Genomic DNA, 21,335 nt, shown 5'->3' on the forward strand with positions numbered 1-21,335 from the left:
GAGGCAAATGCTTGAACTGCCAGACTGTGAGCTACACACACACACACACACACACACACACACACACACACACACACACACACACACACACACACACACACACCTGGGAGCTTTATGGTCTCAGATACCATCTGTTGATGCATAGGCTATATCTGTAACCCATAAAGTGAAACTACACAGGTGAGCATCTGTGAAGGGAATAGTCTTCTTATCCTTTCGGAGCCTGAGGACAAAATGACTCAAAGTCATAATGTGTCATTGCTGCATGCAAATAGAAAAGGGAATCCATTGCATATTCAATGTTTGTTTTACGCACAGTGGGCACTTAGCAAACCCTCCTTTCCAGTGTGACTTGCACACAGTGAAGTACAACTAACTCGCTGTTTTTTCGCCAGCTGTCAATGACAAGAAGTGCAGGAGAAAGTGCTATGACAGTCAGTTAAAAGCATTCCTGTCACCTCAAATATTCACATGTACCTATTTGGGAAATATGCTGGAGGAAGTTTCAGCACTGAGTCCACTGACCCTCCCGTAATACACCTTCTCATTGTTTTAAAGCTCTGTCAACTGAATAGGGAATAGGTCAGTTTTTTTTTTTTGTCCTTCAAATGCAAACCTGAAAAGCTGCCACACTAGAAGCACTCTTAAGGAGTCAATTCACACATCTATTGCTGCACTGTTTGTATTCCACACACACACACACACACACACACACACACACACACACACACACACACACACACACACACACGATGCCTCGCAGGTATCGTGTTGTTCTCTCTACGGGGTGCATATTTCTCCATCATGTCTCAGATTTTCAGTTGAGCCAATCTTTTGGGAAACATACTTGTTTACCATCCTCACCCAGATCAATATCAGTTTCATCTCCGCGTGTTCAGTACAGCAGAAGAGATGTCGGTAGCCTAGCTTAGCACAAACACCGCAATCAATAGGGAAACTGTCAGCCTAGTGCTTAAAAGTGTGTGTGGGGGGGGGGGGGGGGGGGGGGGAAACAACTGTTGTTGTTGGAATTGTAGGATGTATTGTGCCCTCCGGAGTTCCTGAACTCAAAGCTTTAAACTGAAGTTGGAAATCACTAACTGGGCGCAAGCACATACGAACCTCACCTCACAAACATTGTTTGATGCTAATCAATAATGCCTCTGTTCTCTCTCTCTCTCTCTCTCTCTCTCTCTCTCCTCTCTCTTTCTATCTGTGCTTTGTCTCCCCTTCCAGCCTGCAAGTGTAATGGTCATGCAAGTGTGTGCCAGGTGTTATCTGGCAAGTGCTTCTGCACCACCAAGGGGATCAAAGGAGACCAGTGCCAGCTGTGAGTACCTCACGCTAACACAATCACACACACACACACACACACACACACACACACACACACACACACACACACACACACACACACACACACACACACACACACACACACACACACGTTAAAAAACAGAAGTGGCTTTCAGCTTCGTAGTTTCTTTAGATGGTTTCATTTTCCAGCATAGTTTGGCTTTTCATTAGCTCCGCATTAGGTCACGGTCACTTCAACCGGTTTCCAAAAGTTCAGACCTCCAACCGAGAGGTAAAATGAGAGAAACGGTGTTAATGCTCCAACTGAAATTCACTGACTTGAGGTAATGTCAATCAAAAGTGTGTCTCTGGGCGGCCTGTCATTGGGCCGGTAATCACTTGGGATGAAGCCATGACGAAATGCTCGGGGCTATTTTAAGGGAAACCCGTTTTGACAAGTGAGACTGATCCATATGGGAGGGTGTTGTGTGCTGTTTGTGATATTTTGCTGAAAAGAAAAATGAATATTGGTTCTGCGATTTCAACATTTTTATAAACAGCTTCTGTTATTGCACCGAGTTAAAAACACACCCTGCAGTTTATAAGGAGGATACATAAAGATTCATGAAAGTTGGCGTAGAACAAGTTGGCCCCTTGTTTGTCACTTTATATAATCTGACATAATTATTGATAACATGGCATTGACACCAATAACAATACATCACAATGGAAGGTAGAGACCCACAGAGGTTTTTTTTTTCTGTTTTCTTTTCCAAAACAAATCCTCAATATTTGTGGGCTGTCACGGGTAAGTCAGAAAGACACTTCAAAATAAGTAAATATAGGCTTTGAGTTAGCTATAGTCAATGTACACTTTAGTGCACTTAAGTGGGGCAGCTGTGGCTCAGGAGGTAGACCGGGTCGACCATTAATCAGTTTGATCCCCGCCTCTTCCAGTCCACGGCCATGGATGTGTGAGTGTGTCAATTAGTATTAGTTTACGTCCTGATGAGCAGGTGGCACCTTGTATGGCAGCCTATGTGATCAGTGTATGAATGTGTGTATAAATGGGTTCATGTTGACATGTAGTGTAAAGCACTTTGAGTGGTCGAAAGACTAGAAAAGTCCATTTATCTATATATATTAAAAAAAATGACTTTTTAAGTTTTCTTTATTGTGTTTTTTAGTGCGCCTGAAGAATGATGGGTAGGGGGTAGAGAGAGGGGGATGACACGCAGGAAAGGGCCGCAGATTGGAATCAATTGAAAAAAAGTTTTTTACAATTCGATAGCTAATTAAATGTTATCTTATTCATCAATTCATCTCAATTCATCATACCATGACATAACATAAGAGAGCTGTTTATATGTTGACTCCATCCAGTGTCTTATTGGTCTTACTACAGAATGATTTATTGCTTTTGACTAGTACATTTTTACAGAAGATAATTAACTAGTTTTAAAAAAAATTGCAATCTGAATCACAATCGCAATGTTGGTCTGGGAAAAAAAAATGCAATTGGATTATTTCCCCATTTCGTTCAGCTCTAATTTTGAATCCCGACATTGTCTGACTTTCAGTAACCCCTTTTGTTGTAATTCTGTAATGGGATTCAGAGACTGTGAGGTCACAGTTCAAGAGCATTGATTTCTGATCACTAAGAGCTGCTCTCTTCCTTCTCATGTGGAGGATTGGACTCGGTGGTATAAAAACAGAAAACCATCAGTTGGCATTTTGGCCAGAAACTCCACCTCCAGCACAATTTCTGCTGATGCGGTGGATTTCCTCTGGTGTGGGCGGACCATCTCCACTTAGCTGTCCGCTTTCCCAGTTGTAAGCAGAATGGACTCTGATGTTTTTAATACCCCTAATGCAGTAGGAGTTATGGAAGGGTCACTGGCAAACACGAATGCGCATACACACCCACGCACGCACCTTGGCCTGAAATAAAAACCCTTCAATTTCTCTAATTCTGGATCAAAATCACATATTCAGGTTTGTTATCAGTTTTGTCGTCACTACGTGTTCAGTTTCACATTTCACGGGGCATCTGAATTATTCCGAAGCCTTTTGATAAAAAAATAAATATTTAGAGGTCAGTCAGAGTTCGGACGTGTTACGCTGATTCCAGTGAGACATCTTCTCACTGAATAAAATTACAGTTAGAGTTACAGTTTAGTCACATACAGTCGTCAGAATGCCCTTAAAGTACCCTCTGGAGTTTTCTTACAAATAAACAAAAGTTTACATTCCGTCTTTCACCAAAACACATTGCGTGTATCCTTGAGGTCTATTTGTCAAGGTGATTTTTAAAAGATATCTTTTAAATTGTGGATTGTTTACATCAAATTTGACCAGCTAGTCTTCTTCTTCCTTACCTTTGTTGGCACATGGCTATACTCTTGTGGAATGATGTCTCCCAAAAGGAGACCCGCTCATAAATGCATCACTCCATAGCACCTTTTAGGTTTGAATCTCAAACAAAGCTGCGGCTCTCTATGTTCTGTTTTTATCATCACTTTATATATTATTTTGTAAATACCCGACTTGAAAGTCCCTCAAAATTGATTTTCATTCTCAGTGACCTAACCTTAAGTTTTGCCATCACTGTTCAAATTGTTAAGCCCTGTTGTTCCAGGGAAATTATTATTTTTCGCAGCCTTAGCCTGAACATGTATGTATATGTCTCAGGTGGTAAACATACGGATGCATACAATTTACACACAGTCACATGTGGACAAACATATGAGAGGCATCATGCTCTGTATGTAAATCATGTGTTTGTATTTGCTGGTGTGCACAAGAAAATAATTCTGTAGCATTTTCAAGATTGTTTATACTTTTTTTTTTTTAGTAATCAAATTTTTATTCAGGTGTCATGAACTCAGTATCTGGCAAAATAGTTTTTCTGTCAGAGAAATCATCAAGTGCACAAGGATCAATACCTGTAACACTTTTTGTGTGAGAAGAAGTTTTTTTTTTTTCATACGAGCCAATAGAACAGAAACTTGGTTGTTATTCTAGATCAGAAGAAGAAAGTGCAACACCTGTAGGGACTTATTGTTTTTTTTTTTAACAAAGTTCATCTCCTAAATAATACAGCAGAGATGACGTCAAAGCAAGAAAAAACTATTGTGTGAGAGAACACAGGCAGTGCTCAGTAGGTTGTGTAGAGAGGAGTGAGACCTCCACAAAACCCTCAATGCTTTTACTGTTGACTTTGACAGAAAATAAATGACACTTTGCACAAATGACAAAATGTCACATTAATTTCCGCTACCAGATGGAGTGCAGTGCAGTGCAGCACAATGCGGGGCGGCACTCTGGTAGCAGGTGGCAAACAGTCGACACAAACGACTCTGTTTCCAACCCTCGGAAAATCAGAGTGGCGTATCAGAACGAGCCAAGCACCAGCAGGCCAATCATCATCAGCCATTTAGAGGGAGGATGTGCCCATACAGCTCCGGAGCCAGTTTTAGGAAAAAAGGTTCCTGCGGCCCATTACTGATTATCATCTGAAAATTCAGCCAGCAATATAAACCACCAGAATATGTTGCTAATTCAGTCCCATTTTGCAGCCCGTAATTAGATTAGCGTTTTTCGCCGTCAACAACTGCTGCTTTAAGTGGTGTCTTTAATCTCCAAATCAAGAAGCATTTTCACATTCGCACATGTTAGACTAATCACCTTTTATCCAAGTGAAATCTAATTAGTGTGTGTTTGTATTGACTAACAGTTGAGGTGTTTGCGGCTCCCCTTTTTTTATAATGCAATTTTCTGGTATCTCATTACATGTAGTCAGTGTCGGCCAACCACTCACACCATCCCCAGCAGTAACTCTTAAACAAAGACCTCTACACAAGGGTACTCTGTCTTTTTTTCTCCACAGTGTACACAGCACTACACAGACGCACGCGTTCACACATGCATGCACGGACGCCATTAGGACCTCAAAATAATAGCTGCAGTAATGAAGCGAAGGGTGCATCAGTGCAGAATAGAATTGTTTTTGAAAAACAATTGATGAGGTCCATGCTGCGTTACAGCGTGATGAGTCAAATGTTTCTTATTATAGTGCTTATTTGGATGCATACATTATTCTGGATTATTTTTCTGCTGGAAGTAGCTGGGAGTAAGTCAGAGTGAACACGTGTGTGTACTTGCTCTAGCCTGCGAATGTGGCAAGGACATTGTACATGTTCATAGCACATTTCCTCTCTGTGTGTGTGTGTGTGTGTGTGTGTGTGTGTGTGTGTGTGTGTGTGCCTGTTAAATCCTCATGTGTGTGCACAGACAAAGGTTCCAAGTTGAGTGTAGATCAAATTAAGATACAACAGAGCGGGATTGCCTGAAGTTCTGATGTGTGCACGCATGCATGCAGGTGTAGATAAAAATTACGGCACAGCGTCGGGGAGTTGCATTATACACTTGGCGATGAGCGCGTGGGTGTGCGTATGTTTTGCCATCTGCAAATGCCAGGCGGCTGAAACGCCCCAGGAGCGATGTTCTGCGAGGTTCAAAAGCCCGTGGCGGCGTTTGTCCCCCGTCCTTTGTTCCGTGGTGAAAGAGCACTCTACCCTGTCCTTGCCTATTTAATATTAACAGTCAGAGCGACAGAGCTGGCTCCTCCCCAGCTCGGTGTGCTACCCCCCCCCCATTAGATCATTTAGAGCACTGATGCTTGTCCTTCAGGACATGCCGGGTAGATGTTGAGTCAGAATCCTTCCCGATCAGGTCAGGTAATATTGTTAAAGCATGTATTTACTAAAAAAAATCTACCTCTGAGTGCCTGTGACTAACCAGCAGCTCCAGTAAAACAGCTGTTGGGGACAGTATATGAGATGAATAAGCCCCATTCATATTGAAAAGTTAAGTTCTTTTTTTACCACATAATCAGAGCTCAAGCCAGAACTTTTTTTTTACTCTACGTGCTGCTTGTATTACTCCCTGCTGATATTTAAGGTGTTGGGACACGTCTCCTCCCACATCTGACTGACATTGTTTTTGTGTGATGCCGTCAGTAGTGACGGGCGACTGTCCCGTGAATCCAAAATGCTGCAAAACAACCGATGTTGCCTTTATTTTTAGGGGCAGAGTCATTCTCTGTCACATCATTTTCGGCCACCTCCTCCTCTTCAGCGGCGTCCGTGTCTCTCAGCTGGTTCGCTCCTCTCCGCAACACCGCCTCCGATGTTCACATTTTAACAACTCTAATTGGTTGTCTGTGAGATATATAACAACTGTTGAAAGAAACGCGCGTGATAATGGGTATTTCATATGTTTTAATGTCATTTTCACTTTATAAGTGCAGTTCTAGCTCTTCTTATTACAGCAGAGGGATGGAAAAGTAGTTCAGAGTGAATTGTAGACAGTTAAAGATTGAGAGAAAGAGCAGAGAGATGCTTTAAAATGGAGATAAAGAGCACTGTAATCCAATGAACCCTGCCACATGTTCATCTCCATTACAGGCTTTTTGAAAGCCATGAGACCTTATGAACACACATTAAAGCACAGAACAGTTGATGGCTCTCTGTGGATGATAAATTATTTAGCTCTGCAGAAAATCAGACTATTTTGCCATGATATCTGCGTGAAAATCATGTAAAGCGTTAAACTGCCGTGGGTTTGAACAACATACATGACCTCAAAGGACCCTAACAAACCCCATTCATAGCCGTCTATTTAATGAATGCACAGAAAAGTTTTTTTTTAAGAAATGTATTAATCCAACTCTGCAGGACAGTATAGAGACTGCACCTTAAAATGGTTAGAGAATCAAGTTCATGCAGTATATGCAGCAGTGAATCACAGCGAGGTTAAAAGATTTGCATCTTTTCACTGTCAAGAATCAGTTGGTGTTTTTATTTTCCATTTGGGAGGACAGTTGCGATGTGCGAGTCTTTTTAAATTAGAGTGTTTGTCCACTCACAACAATAGATTGGAGGCAAATGGAACTTAGTAATTGTCCAATTTTCACACTATGTTTAGCCCTGGGTTAGGACACTCATTAGCTTGAGTTATAGATTCATTGGCCCTGGGCTTACAGTCATTTCACACTTGCTATAAACACAAACCATGCAGGGTAATTATAGTTCATATTTTTTTCTTCTTCTGGAAATGACTGCTTTTTGTTTGCCTCTTATGTTTCACAGTTTTATAGCTGTGTTATCGTTAGAATTGGATAAACATATTTTTTTTTGCTTCACTGGGTCTTTAACGGGGAAATTAAACTGTATTTTTCTTCCCCCGTGAAGGCCAATAGTGTCCTTTATTACTGTGTGCTTCATGTATAAATTAATACAAGTAAAAAGAAAAAGAGTTTGTAAAATGGATGAGAAGTAGAATTGTGTTTATTTTTTTTAGTATAACTCTCATAACAGACTGAACAGCCAAATCAAAAATGCAAGGGTGCATCGTTTTAATGCATATAATTGTACTAAATGTAATACATAGTGGACATGTATTCTACTTATTGTACTACAGAGTGGACTGCCTCTTTTCCTCCTGATGTTTCCATGCAGATGTAAACCGAGTCATTAACGTAGGGCTAATCAGGATAAGAAGAAGAACATGTTGTTGTTCAGTTTTCTACATTTGGATTTCTATTTCTATTTCATTCAAACTTTTTCAGGCTTTATTAACCTTTTGGTTAGTGCTGGTTAAGAGATATTCGGCACTTTAGATGATTTTGATGCACTTGGATATTGAACTCCACTCCAGAACAGGGTTATCTCTGATCTTTCTGGGTATTCTCCCTAAAACATAACTTTAATAAGGCGATGAATCGAGGGGATAATCAAAAGTAACGAGCCGATCATTTTGCAATCAAAAGTAAACAAGTCATGAGCCGCGGGAGTTGTTAAGATGTTGTCCCTGAGCTCTGATTATCCAGTCTGAATCCTAAAGCTCCAGGTTAATAAATAATAATTGTCTTATCTGATCATTTTCCTTAAAAATGATTCACCTTGATTGCTGGTTACTCTCCATTTGGCTTTCACATCTCAATTTAGGATTATACATCTCAAATAATCAAGCAGGAAGTCATTTACATAAATTGTGCTGTTTGCTCCGAGGACTTTAAGGGATTAAACTTTGTACATGACTTGTAAGATGCCGCTCTCTGTGCTCTGTGATCAGGTGCTACATTAAATTTGTTGCATGTCAATGTGTTCCTTTTGATAAACAAAAGTTAAAAAAAAAAAATAAAAAAAACACACACAAAAAACTAATTAACTTTAGCAAACTAAAATTGATCAGATTATTTCCTGTTTGTCAGGAGTAAGAGACTTGATGAGGCGCCGACAGCAGGAGCTAATGCGCTGGCACTCGACATACACGGCCTCTGATAAGGATGCATGCTCGCTCTCAATCTGTTAGCACCTTTCTTCATCCTGTTCTCTCCTCTCTGTCTGTTTTCTTCACTGCAGATGTGACTCAGAAAACCGTTACCTTGGCAATCCACTCCGAGGAACCTGCTACTGTGAGTACTTCTGCACCGGGCGGTTCCATGCTCACATACAAACACACACTTTGCTATTCTCTCCCTCTCCACTTCCACTCTCGGGGCTCAGGGCAGATGGAGCATTTTAGCACTTTGGCACCAGGGGCGCTTGTTCGGTGACAGAATGACTTGTCGTGAAAATGTCAAGTGCATCAGAAGGAGTGAGTGATTGAGCTAATCAAGGAGACGGAGGAGTAAAAAAAAACGCTCCACTTGTCTACTCACTCCCTCCGTCACCCGCCCACTCATTCGTTAATTTAGAAAGTTGACAAAATGTTAGTTTGACGCGAGTGTGAAGCGCAAATGTATCAAGGTGAGTGATGCAAAAAAAGCTGCACTATGGAAAAACTAAATCACATAAAATTGACAGCCAGGGCCTGGTATTTCTGTGTATACTGTACTGTGTTTGTGTGCTCCGTGTGTTTATTTGCATGATGTGGCGTCCTTCACGGTGCCGCAGCATATCTCTCTTTTGACATTCTGCCACTGACAACAGAGCTTTTTTTTGCCAAGTTTTTGTCCCTTTTTGAAATGCCACAGCATGACAGCGGGCTCAATGAGGGGAAGACGTGAACTAAAAGCCCGGAGCTTGCTTTAACCTCCGCACACCACTTGGACTTTTCTCTTGAGCTCTGTTACGCACTATTGTAAACATGACGACCCCCCCCGACTATCTGAAAGGCCACGTGGATTAACATGATGCACTTATTGTGACGTTATCCAGCCCCTTCACAGTGTGTGTTATTAGTTGACTTCTCACTTCTGCTGTCTCCCCAAACTGTTTGTTCTGTCACATGCAGACATACCCACGCAGGCAATCAAACAGAAGAACTGTCACATAAACACCGTTAATGCGACTATAACATCCATTATTTTGTTAGTGGATGTTAAGATATTAGTATATTTAGCATTTAAAGGTCATAAATGCAGACCGTCTTAATCTTTAATATTTAGGTTAAAACAGGAACTCTCAGTCTTTTTGCACAACTTTTCGGACCTAGACAAAATGATGTATATCCAATTTGACCTGAGCATGAGTAAGAAATTATTTGAATCAACAAAGTTGGATTATATATATGATACTGTTTTTATTTATTATGAAAAAAATAAATGCCCACAGGAAATAGAGTAATCTGCTGCCCCTTTACTTTCAGACAAAAAAAATAAACATCTATGGTACAGATTGTGATAATGGATACGATCCAAAAATGAGTATTTAGTGAATTGCATGATTAAATGCCCACTATTAATGAATAATCTGATACTTTATTATTCGCCGCAGGGGGATTTTCCGAGCTCGCTGTCAGGGTCAGGTATTCCTACTCATTCCGTGCTTGATGAGAAAATTGAAGCTCCTGATTGCTGTCGTTGGATTTGATTACAGATATTTTGATTTCACTCTCCATCATTCAATCTATCGCGGTTGGAAGTTTCTCATGACATAGCGTACATCTCTTCTATTTATGCTGTCATAGCAGTCACTAGTGGTGTAAGCTCATATTGTGAATGTTCTTCAGACAGTTTCCACTCATTGATATCATTATTACATGCAGTGTTCTGTTGAATGATATGAAAGGATATGAGACCTGTCTTTGCCGTCTGATTTTACAATATAGACAATCTCCTGATCGACTACCAGTTCACCTTCAGTCTCATCCAAGAAGATGATAATCACTACACAGCTATCAACTTTATGGCCTCACCTGAGCAGGTAACTATCTCTTCATACTTCATGCTACATTTAACATTGATGATCATTTTTCTATCGAGTCTGGAACAGCTCATAAATAGTTTAAGGCTCGCTGAATCCTTGTTTGATTTCATAAACGTTTCATTATATCCCTGCTTTAATGATGTACTTCACTATATGATGCTCCTGCGTCTGTCTGTGCGGTATTATGAGTTTATCTTATATTTAACTAAATAAATGTTTTATGTTCTCCTCCTGAAGGCTAACAAGAACTTGGACATGTCCATTAATGCATCCAACAACTTTAACCTCAACATCACCTGGTCGGTGGGATCAACAGGTACTTTATTCTCGACTTGGCAGTTCATTTATTGTCTATTAAAAACACCTTCTATCTGACAGACCCTTGACGAGGGCGAAACTGTGTACGCAGCCCATTTCCTCATGTTAAATATATATTAATTCCATCTTGTCAGTGTTTATTGAATAATCAGTCCATTTCTTAGAAAGTTTAATTTGAAACTAACTCGATGAATTGTCCAAGCTGTCAAGAGTCCAGTGGATAATGAGTTTTCTCTTCCTCCCATTTGTCTGTGAATTACATATTGCGACCTTCTGCACACATTAGTTGAATATTTACACCTAACAAATGGCTTAGGTCATCAAAACAGTCAGAGATTTGGGTCAAAAGGATCAGAATTTGTTAAATTGAAGTCCTATTTGGATTTTATAAATTATCTTTATAAGCGTTGGAAGGTCACTAAAGCAGATATTCAAAATCTCATAAAATGTCCAGACCAGCCCTCCTGCTGCATAATCTGCCGCTACCACACAAATGGATATATACACTCAGTTTGTCAGAAGCATGAATAAGAAGTGATTTCCATCCACATAGGATTTTTTTTTTATCAACAGGTCAAACAAAGACCCAGGCTAATAAGACATACTGTCTCTATTTATTTCATTGAAATGCCTGTAATCACCTGCCACCACAATATTCACAGAAATGTACACCGTTCAAATGTACCTAGATATAACATAATCAAAAAAACCCTTGTTTAATAATTTCCATTCATTTTAAATTGTATTTAATGACAAAAAATGTCTCATGTTGCTGTTAATTTGGTCCTTATCTGCCACCTTAGATGTCTGAGGCTTTAGTTGTTGAGTGTCTGTTGTAGGTAATTTGGCTTTTTTTGTTATATATTTTATGTATTTATTACAATAATAATTTGGTCAGTTGGTATAACAGCTATAGCAGGAACAATAAAAGAGTAATGTACCTCATGTTAGTGTGTACTGTGTCACTGTTGAGTGGGTGTTAGTGGTCCCGTGATGAAAGACACCCAAGGACACTGCAGTGGTCCAGTGCCACCGTTTATCTCCCGCCCCCCCTCCTCTAAAGTCATCTGCCACTCTCTCCCTCCGCACAACAACTGACATTTCCCCCGACCACTAAAACACGTTAACCTCCTGCGCGCCCCCTCCCCTCTTCGCCACCTTAACCTTTTTTTTTTTTTTCCGGAGCACCGTCATTAATATTTGAAGTTGGGTCCCCTTTCCCTCCACAGAGATATTGCGTCTCAGAAGGAACGGGAGCCTCTTCACAATCGACAAGAGCGTTGAGGCGCCTTTGGGTGGGAGGAGGAGGGTGATTTCAATTAAGATAAACATGCCCACGTAGCCACACTCAAGCTGTCATTTTCACTTCCTTTGTTTCACGGCTGTGGGTTGGAATGTCAATGCTGAGGACCTACTGACACGAGGAAGAATAAGAAATGACTTGAAACATTTAGATGGACGGAAAATAGACTTAGAAATAGACTTCGGCTGGAGAGGACTTCCTTTTTATTTCATGATGGGTATTTAGAATACAAAAGTTTACTTCAGTTTTGACACTATTGAATTCTATTGAGTCAAACAACCAGTTTTGGGCTTTAAAAAGAAACAACACCCCTCTCATGCATGAATTCTGAACATTAATGGCCACAAACAAGTATTAAAAATAAATAATAGTTGATCTGTGCAGATCGTTGATGCCCTCATGTAGACTGAATTCACCCTAAGGGCATTATTTGCTACTTTCTAGGTCTCAGTTTTTACAAAAAGCATTAGCTGAATGCGGTGTTATTGATTCAAATGATGACTATGTGCTAACATGACTCAGTCATGACCTTTCAAGCTGTGCCTTTTCTCCCACGTCCATTTAACTATAAAAATTAGACGGCGTGTTAGATAACAAATTAAAGCTCTGCTCTGTTTTAGGGCAAACAAAAAATAACTTGAATGCACTTTAGACATGTATAATAATAATTGCTTATGAGAGCTTTGCTTGATAAACCCATTAATGGATACATAATGATACGTTGCAGCCGGTCCAGCTCGATCCATCACTGTCTGGGCGCCAAAATGGCAGCGTGCTAAACGTGAACTCTTTGTCCCAACAGCTGGAACCATCTCTGGAGAGGAAGTGCCCATCGTGTCCAAAACTAACATCAAGGAGTACAGAGACAGCTTCTCCTGTGAGAAGTTCACCTTTAGAAGCAACCCAAATATCACCTTTTACGTCTACGTCAGTAACTTCTCATGGCCCATCAAGATCCAGGTAAAGACTGAGTTTATGAAGAAGATAACACAGTGATATGATTATTTCTCTGTCCTGTGTGATGTTGTCTTTGCTTGTATATAGTCATGCCATTGATTAACAATTGATCCTACATACAGTACATAAACCTAGCAGGGTAGCTTCTGCAGATGCAGGGGCTTGTTGTTGTTGCTGCTCAGGGTGAATCCAAGTGCACTTTATTCTAATTACAGATTTAATGAGCGATGGTTAGCGTGCATATAGCTGCACAGCTGTTTTTCTTTTTAGCGGGCAAAAGCGAAGCACCGTTTAACCTTTCCTACCCCTCTTTCTGGATGGAGGAGATTGAGGCTTTGATGAGGTGGATGGGGGCGACAATACAACTCGGTGAAAAAGAAATACCATTTACTGCCATTCGTTCCGGGTTTGCAGGAAAACAATAATTCAGCTTTTGTCAAAAGGCAATAAAAGACTCTTAATGAATGCTAATGTTTCTCCATTATCGGCAGGATGTGTTAATATAGGCAACTGTTGACAAAGGACATAGTGTTAATAAAGTGCAGGTATAGATGATGTAGGTGATAATATATATATGTATGCCAAAACATAAATGAAAGCAGGGCTGCAACAATTGTATTGCCAAATTGTACGCTTAAGTCAGACACTTTTACTGAGAAATATGATGGATTCAATTATTATTCCTACTAAAAGCACACAATTCCATTTTTCTAATTAGCCCACTTCCAAGTATTGATTTTTATATTTGTTGTGGGCGTCTCTTTCACAAGGTAGATGATTGGACCACGGTACGGCAATGGTATCTTTGGGGTCAGTCCATCTGTGGAGGTGGCCCAGTAATAGTTTTCTATTAGATTTCCTGGCCAGCAGTCACTTATTTATTATGGACTGGCCTGAGCTGTTAAAGCTAATAGCTTTTGTAACAGGATAAGGTCTCCCTTTCCTTTGCTTGCCTTTATGATGCAGAGGTGAGAGCGTAGACTTGGATGAGATAAAGCAGAATTTGAGAATGTACTTATGAATTTTGTGTTTAAGGTCTTTGCTCAAACATAAGCATTTAAATGTGTGTAAAGATCGGAAAGGGAGGTCTTGAGCTAAGATTTTTCCATGACATCATTCTGCGTTAGAATAATAGTTACCCAATTGTTACTGTTCAGTGTTATAAAAGTCCACTTGTAATGGAAGTACATTCTCAAATGATGCCATTGATCGACTCGGATAGATGAATTGAAATTAAATTAACCCCAAATGTATTGCTTTGACCTCATATTATGTGAAAAGCAGGGTTGCAAGCACTAAATAGACCTGTCCTGCTCACTTTAAAAGCCAGCAAAATATCTGTATAATGTGTCCTTTTGATTCATGTCATCCATGTCAGTGAGCATCTCATTTCAGATCAGTGATTCTTATTTTCTACTTTAAAAAGTGTGGGGTGGGAGATGTTTGCAAAGCTGATGTAGTAATCTATAAAGAACATCAGTCCATTGAACACTCCGTCTGGCTACATAACCTTAAATACATCTGCTGCTAAAGCCAAATATTCAACTTAATAGCCTGGCATATATATACAGTATATATAGAAATGAATAAACATTTTTTATTTTTTTTTATTTCTGCCTCATCCGCATCCAAAACCTCAAACATGACGCAAACAATCCACCTCTAAAAGCACAATCTGTGACCTATTACCCAACCCTCCGTGCTGCTGCTGCTGCAGATGACGTCGTGTTGGTGCTTTGAGGGCAAAATGCTTTCAACGGATCTACAGTAGATAATGACGTGTCACTATGATCAGGCCTATCAGATGTGATGTAGCTGCCAGGACTGTGTGTAATCCCTTTTTTTTTTAATGAAGGCAAAATATATTTCTGATACAATATCCACTGGCAATGCTGCTGACATAAATACACTAATCAGCTGTAGAAGCAGATGGGTTGTTTTATCCCTTTACTCAATAGAAGAAAATGCTGGAACAGAATCATAAAAAAATCTGAATAAGTCAGTATTTTCTTTGTCCTCAAGTCATTAAAGAAAAACGGAGAAGAGTTAGGACCACATGTGAAACATTTAAATCAGACTCCATAGAATAAAGTCCAAAATCCTCCACTGTAAAGGACTGTTGTTGGCTCTGCATACATTATGTAAGACGTATCTAAATTAACTCCTTAAAATGTATCAATGCAAAAATGTCTGACCAATTGAAGGAAAGCAGTTGTCTACAAACATAAAGCTTTCTTTTTTTTTACCACAAGCAGAAGCTATTACACACAAAACCCCGTCAGTGACCTTTAGATGGTCCATTCTGCTCTTATTGCAGACTTTAAACTGTCAACACCATATCTACACGATGTCACGGATAAAGTGGGATAACTTAATTAGGTGTTTCCTGTATAGAATTAGATAACTTTTATCAACAGATTATAAGTAAAAAGCTTCTGATAATGCTGCAAAAGTCTCTTTTACCATCAGTATGTTGTATTTCATGTTGGCAGGAAAATATTTGAACATTTTTCTAAAGTGCAATTTCAAAAGTATTGTCGTCAAAATATACCTTAAGTACCAAGTTCTCATTTTGCAGAATTTCCTATCTCAGAATAATGTTATGTTATTGCATATTGATTATTCATGCATTAATGTGTTTATCTCTTTAATGTTGCCGCTGGTAAAGAAGGAGCTCATTTAATTTAAATTGTTATACTGTTTTTATTGATGCTAATTTGTATTAATAATCTACAGTTATGGTGTAAAAGAATGATATTAAACTCTGAGATGTAGTGTAGTAGACGTCTCAAACACAAAATAGAAATACTCAAGTTAAGTACAAAAAGGTCGAAATTGTTCATTGTGTCCATCAACGCGGCTTAGTTGTTTTTAAATAACTGATTTTTTTAACTAATTTTGATATAACTGCCCTGGTATTTGTCCGAATTTTTGTAATTTCTCGTTCTTGTCTTCCTCTCACACAGATTGCCTTCTCCCAACACAACAGTATCATGGATCTTGTCCAGTTCTTTGTGACGTTTTTCAGGTAAGTGACAAAAAAATATGCACTCGTTTTAAATTCACACACTCTGTCATTTGTTTTAGCTCCTCATCAGACAAGGAGCATCATCCAGAAGTTGATCCACCACCTCTTCATTTTCTCGGGGCTTATTGATTTACTTGAGCCTGTTCTGGTAACCGATTACATGTAAATGCTTCTTGCGTCTTCAAAGCCAGTGATTTTTTTCTTTTTCCCCAAGTGGCGAATGACGCAGCCGGTTACCATTTAAATCGGTGCATATTGCTCTGTAGAGTGCCATCTAAGGAGAAGGCATTGGCCATCAAGATATGAGGGGCTCTTAATGATTTTTTCAGCCTGAGAGCTGTGATAGAAATATTTTTCTCATTGAAATGTTTGAAATGAGTCAATTGAGTTCTCTCAAAAGCACAGCAAAGTCTGAATACATTGAGAGGATGTGAGGATAATTGGAAAATGTATGCTTCAAGTTAAATATTGGCATTTGAAAAAAAACTTTGACGCAGCTCTCAAAGGGGTTCCTTCACGACGTTTTGGTTCCTATAATCGTACCAGATCTGTTAAATCAGTGGAGGTTAAGTTGGTTTCAATCATTAGATCAGTGTCATTGGTGGGGACGGTTATTTTCACACCTAACACTGATAGTTACTGACAATGGTGCAGTATTGGTGTGCTTCCCACAGTAGACCGATGGACGAACATATTATCTGTGTAGCTGTCAAGGTGGGAATATAAGACAGCCTTTGCCCAAGGCACCTGCCCATCACTGCCCAGCCCACAATAACTTTCCAGAAAAGCTGTCACACTATCAGTTATCTTCTGCCTCCATCCGATCGAATTACAGTTGAACAGCCAAATTCAGGAATTGTTGGAAGGAAAGGGGAGAAGGACGGAGCTTATTTTATCTTAAAATGTGTCTGACAGCTACTTGTATCATTTGCAGAGGAAACCATGTTTAAGAAGGGTCACAATCGGGGCATAGCAACATCAACAAAAACAGTTTGGGTCTTTTTTAAAGAAACAAATGAACATGGTTTATATTAGTGTATTTAAACTTGCTTTCTTAATCCAATAGAAATCTCCCCCAGCCATCCAGTACATATCACATAGCTATTCCTGTTTGCCAAGCTCACTTTCCATCAGTATGCATTGTATTTTTTGTTTCCTTCCTTTATTTTTCCCATTGTTATGCAGGTTATACTAATGCTCTTGAGTCTTTTCTGCATCCTTGCTCTCACTGACCCATAAACATAGGAAAAAGTGAAATGCCCTGACGCATTCGCAAACAGTTGTGTGTGTGTGTGTGTGTGTGTGTGTGTGTGTGTGTGTGTGTGTGTGTGTGTGTGTGTGCGTGCGCGTGTGAGGGCGGTTTGGAGGGGATGAACCTGCGGGAAACATAATCAGCCTGATGACAAAAATGTCATATCACCCCACAGGGTTTCTCGACCTCCTTGTATGAGAGATAGAGGGTGAAGAAATGACGCCATGACTGGGAACAAGCGTTATTTTTCCTCCTCCTGTTGTTTTTCTCCTCTGAGTTTATTCAAACATCGCCTCACCTTTTTTCCACTGCGAGCCGTTCAGGAGTATTTTTTTTTATCCTCCTTTTCCTCATTGCTTCTTCATCTTATTGACTTCATGAACACCATTTACTTGCACAGCACTGCGAAGTTGTAATATAATTAGAATCTGACTGTTTTCATGCGTTCTGATAAGATGCTGTAGAAACAGGCTAATTGGATGTTGCACTGTACTTGCAGAGGAGCCCCAGGGTCTAATTTATACTAATGAACCAGAGTCATTCCAGTCACATCTGTATGTTTATATACAGAATATATCTTAGTGTATACACATAAATATTAGTGTTGCTATGTGTTTACCGATATATGTGCACGCAGTAGACTTTTTAAGAGGCACGCATGCACTCGTTATTTATTTATCACTGAACTTCATAAATAAAATGGGTAAGGTCAAATGACAATAAACAAAACTTAATGTATGTAATGTTTATATGCCTTTTAAAGGTTAGGTTTATGTTTCACAATTTTACTTATATTTTTAATACTCCAAGAAAGGATTTTTTTAATCATTTTTAAGATTTTTTTTTTTTTAAAGCACCTTGGATCATGTTTTAGCAGCCAGTAGACAGCAGCTATATATATTATTGATCGCCTTCCCTTGTGGTAACTGTAGCCTTGCTGTAACAGAGATGAGCATTTGGTCCAGTTTCCTGTTGGTCAAATGACAATTTTCTTTAGTTACGCATTGTGAGACGTCAAAAAAGGAGACATTTGGCTGTTGACTAAGATGTTTTAAAGAGCAATGGGATTTGTCTGAGATTAATGAATCAACAGTTAACTTATGAAGTGCGACAGCTTCCTAATATCTTGCTTTCCTCCTTTTGCTGAGTGACAGTTCACATCTGCTGCTACTAGATTTACAAATCAACCTATCCCATATCATAACTACTTGTTGAAAACTTGAGTGCTTCCTTGTGTAAAGAATTATATATTTGTCCGTTACTACCTCGAGGCGTTCGAACATGAATGATTTCACTCCTTTTATTAACAGCAGAAGGAGAAGCAAAAGGGGATTTAAGCTTCTTTGCTGTCTAAAATAGTGAGGATGAAAGCCAAACATCTGTCTAGGGATTTTTGTCACTTCCACAGCATGTAAATGTCATTGAAGCCCCCACAACACCCCCCTTCAATCACCGTTATCTTCAAAGGTTTCTAATATGGTGCAAGTATTTTGAAAAGAATGAAAGGGTTCCCAGCTTGTGCACCTTTTTTAAAATACACTCTACGTGCAATGGCGAGATGTTTGAAGCACAGAGTTTCCCGTCACTCAACACTTTAATCCCACTTCCCTTCTTCTTCTTCTTCTTCTTCTTTTTTTCCTTTAGCTTGGTAACCCCCTCTTTGCTTTATTCGAGAGGCTGTATTTTTCAAAGTGTTATCACGTTTCCCACAGACGTTATCACCTCCTTCAAAGATCCTGACCTAAGAATCCAGCAGGTGTGGCCGGCAAATTGAAAGCCCGCTCAAGTTAAAATATCAAAGAAACGGGTCCGTGAAATCAGAGCTAGTGGAGTGTCTCTGGTGAAATGTGCTTAGTGGACCAGGCCGCCCATTTTTAGAAATGTTGCATGTCCCCGGAGACATGGGCTCATTGGTCATATTACAGTATGGGTTTCAAATCCAAATGTGATTCATTGTTCTTGGCCGTCAGGAACAGGGTCGTGTTCAAGTCTAATTCAGCAAGCAGAGAATATTTAGAGGGAGATGACGACATGCTTGTAAATGATCAGTTGCATTTAAAGTATTTTTTCTATATTTGGCCATATATATTTGTACCAAAGTGCCCAGTTTGCGACATCTTGCTTCAAAAAAGCTCTTAGGAAGTGCAGAATGTCTCTTGAGCACATAATAATCTTAACACTCTCATCTGTCATCAGGATAATGAAGTGGAAGCTCTCAATCAGTCATATTTATATATCCAAGTAGCGCTCGGACCTTGTTGAATTTCCCTTGACTAATGATTTTACTCTTGGGTTATTAATTGAAGTAATCGTCCAAAATACCCATGAATGTGCTTCGAATCATCTCCTCTGTTTTGTCTTTTTTTTTTAAGTTTAAAGGGAAACTTTGAATGTTTAGGTTTACACTGGTTCAGCCAGTAATATTGTAATTATTTTAATATATCAAGGAAACACAAAAAAAAAAGACATTTAAATACAAAAATAAAAGCTTTGTAGAGTATTTTAGAATATGTAGAACCTGAACTTTTGAAACGAGCATATAATGTAAAGATGGGGATTCTTACATTTCAACATGAACCTGTCCTGGGTTAAGCTGCACGTTTATATTCAATATCTAAACGAAACAAAAAAAGCTTTAAATACCAGAGGGTCGTCATCTCTTTGTATGCAAAGAAAATGTGTGTGAACTTTCTCAGTGACAGCTGTTTTCATCTTGCTTGACATTGTTTCCTCTCTTTCACTCCAGTTGTTTTCTATCACTACTCCTGGTGGCTGCAGTGGTGTGGAAGATCAAACAGACCTGCTGGGCGTCAAGGCGGAGAGAAGTAAGTCCATAAAACACTTTCTGTTGACGCGCGACGTACACCTGAGACACGTGGATATATTTAAATAATATCCAGTTCATCCTGTAGAAAGTAGTTACTTCAAAACAGCTTTATCCCATAAACATCGATGCAAATCGTTCAGAGAAGATCAGTATCTAAGAATTGCTTCGGCGTCCCAGTTTTTGATTAATTATTTTCTCATGAAAAACATGGTTAAAGTAAAAAAAATGATAATTAAAATAAAAGGTGTATTTAAGTTTAGCTGACTAGTGGAGTGAGTGTTTGATAGAAGCAAGTAGAGATACAGTGACTTATAGGGAAAAGGGGATGGAACTAATGATTAATATTCAGTGTTGGTATGAAAGATAGAGTTGAGAAAAGATGGGCATGAAAAGGGGTGAAAGATGAGATGACTGGCAGCAGAAATAAATAAGAAGAGAGTAAGAAGAATGTGGTGCAGGAAATTGAGGAAGAGAGCAAATGCATATAAATTCACCTCATTCCCATGAACCCAAACTGCATTGGGTGCTTCCTGGTTTCTGTAGGAGCGTCCATCATTTCCATCTCTTCAGACTGAACCCCATGTTCTCCTAGATGCTGTTTGATACTCAATAGCAGGGAGTTTTTTATTTGGTGCACATCCAGCCTTATGAACCTGCAGTCTGCTAATAAAGCTCCCACAATTTATTCCCCCTTTGGGGTTGACATTGATAATCATAAGATCCCAATTTTATATCCTCTAATTGATATATGAAAATAAACAAGAGTGATAGCTACCGTGACTCCGAATCATGCCTATCCAAAGAATTAAAGTCAATAAAAATTAATGCAGGCAGATGGGCTCACGTCATTGAAATTCTGCTCACTTTTCCTGTCTGCTCTTGGCATTCTCGTCATCTGTTTTGTCACTGCCCTTCAGCTGCCACATGAAAATAGATAAATAGTTAAATAAATAAAAAAAAAATCACTCATCTCTTAATTTCAGGTGATAGAAAAGTTTTGTCAACGGAGCAATAAAATACTTTTTATTCAGAAAGAAGGCCTCAAAGATTTGCTTGCTGATGACAGATCAGTTTGTACCTATGAATTAATGGATTACACATTTTAATATACAGTAGGCATCCGCTGTGTAATAATGCAC

At 39.3% G+C, this 21,335-nt stretch overlaps 1 protein-coding gene across 1 annotated transcript in view; it reads left to right on the top strand.

Moving 5' to 3' along the window:
• The window catches only part of atrnl1b (attractin-like 1b), a 58,745-nt gene that overhangs the window by 20,737 nt on the left and 16,673 nt on the right, over positions 1–21,335 (top strand). The window contains exons 20-26 of the mRNA XM_054598748.1: positions 1,237–1,330; positions 8,724–8,776; positions 10,414–10,508; positions 10,749–10,827; positions 12,935–13,092; positions 16,056–16,117; positions 20,116–20,194. Coding sequence (XP_054454723.1) covers positions 1,237–1,330; positions 8,724–8,776; positions 10,414–10,508; positions 10,749–10,827; positions 12,935–13,092; positions 16,056–16,117; positions 20,116–20,194 — 620 coding nt within the window. The remainder of the gene's footprint in view (positions 1–1,236; positions 1,331–8,723; positions 8,777–10,413; positions 10,509–10,748; positions 10,828–12,934; positions 13,093–16,055; positions 16,118–20,115; positions 20,195–21,335) is intronic.

The sequence above is a fragment of the Anoplopoma fimbria genome, chromosome 5 (genome assembly GCF_027596085.1).
Source record: "Anoplopoma fimbria isolate UVic2021 breed Golden Eagle Sablefish chromosome 5, Afim_UVic_2022, whole genome shotgun sequence".
In the NCBI taxonomy this organism is placed as follows: domain Eukaryota; kingdom Metazoa; phylum Chordata; class Actinopteri; order Perciformes; family Anoplopomatidae; genus Anoplopoma; species Anoplopoma fimbria.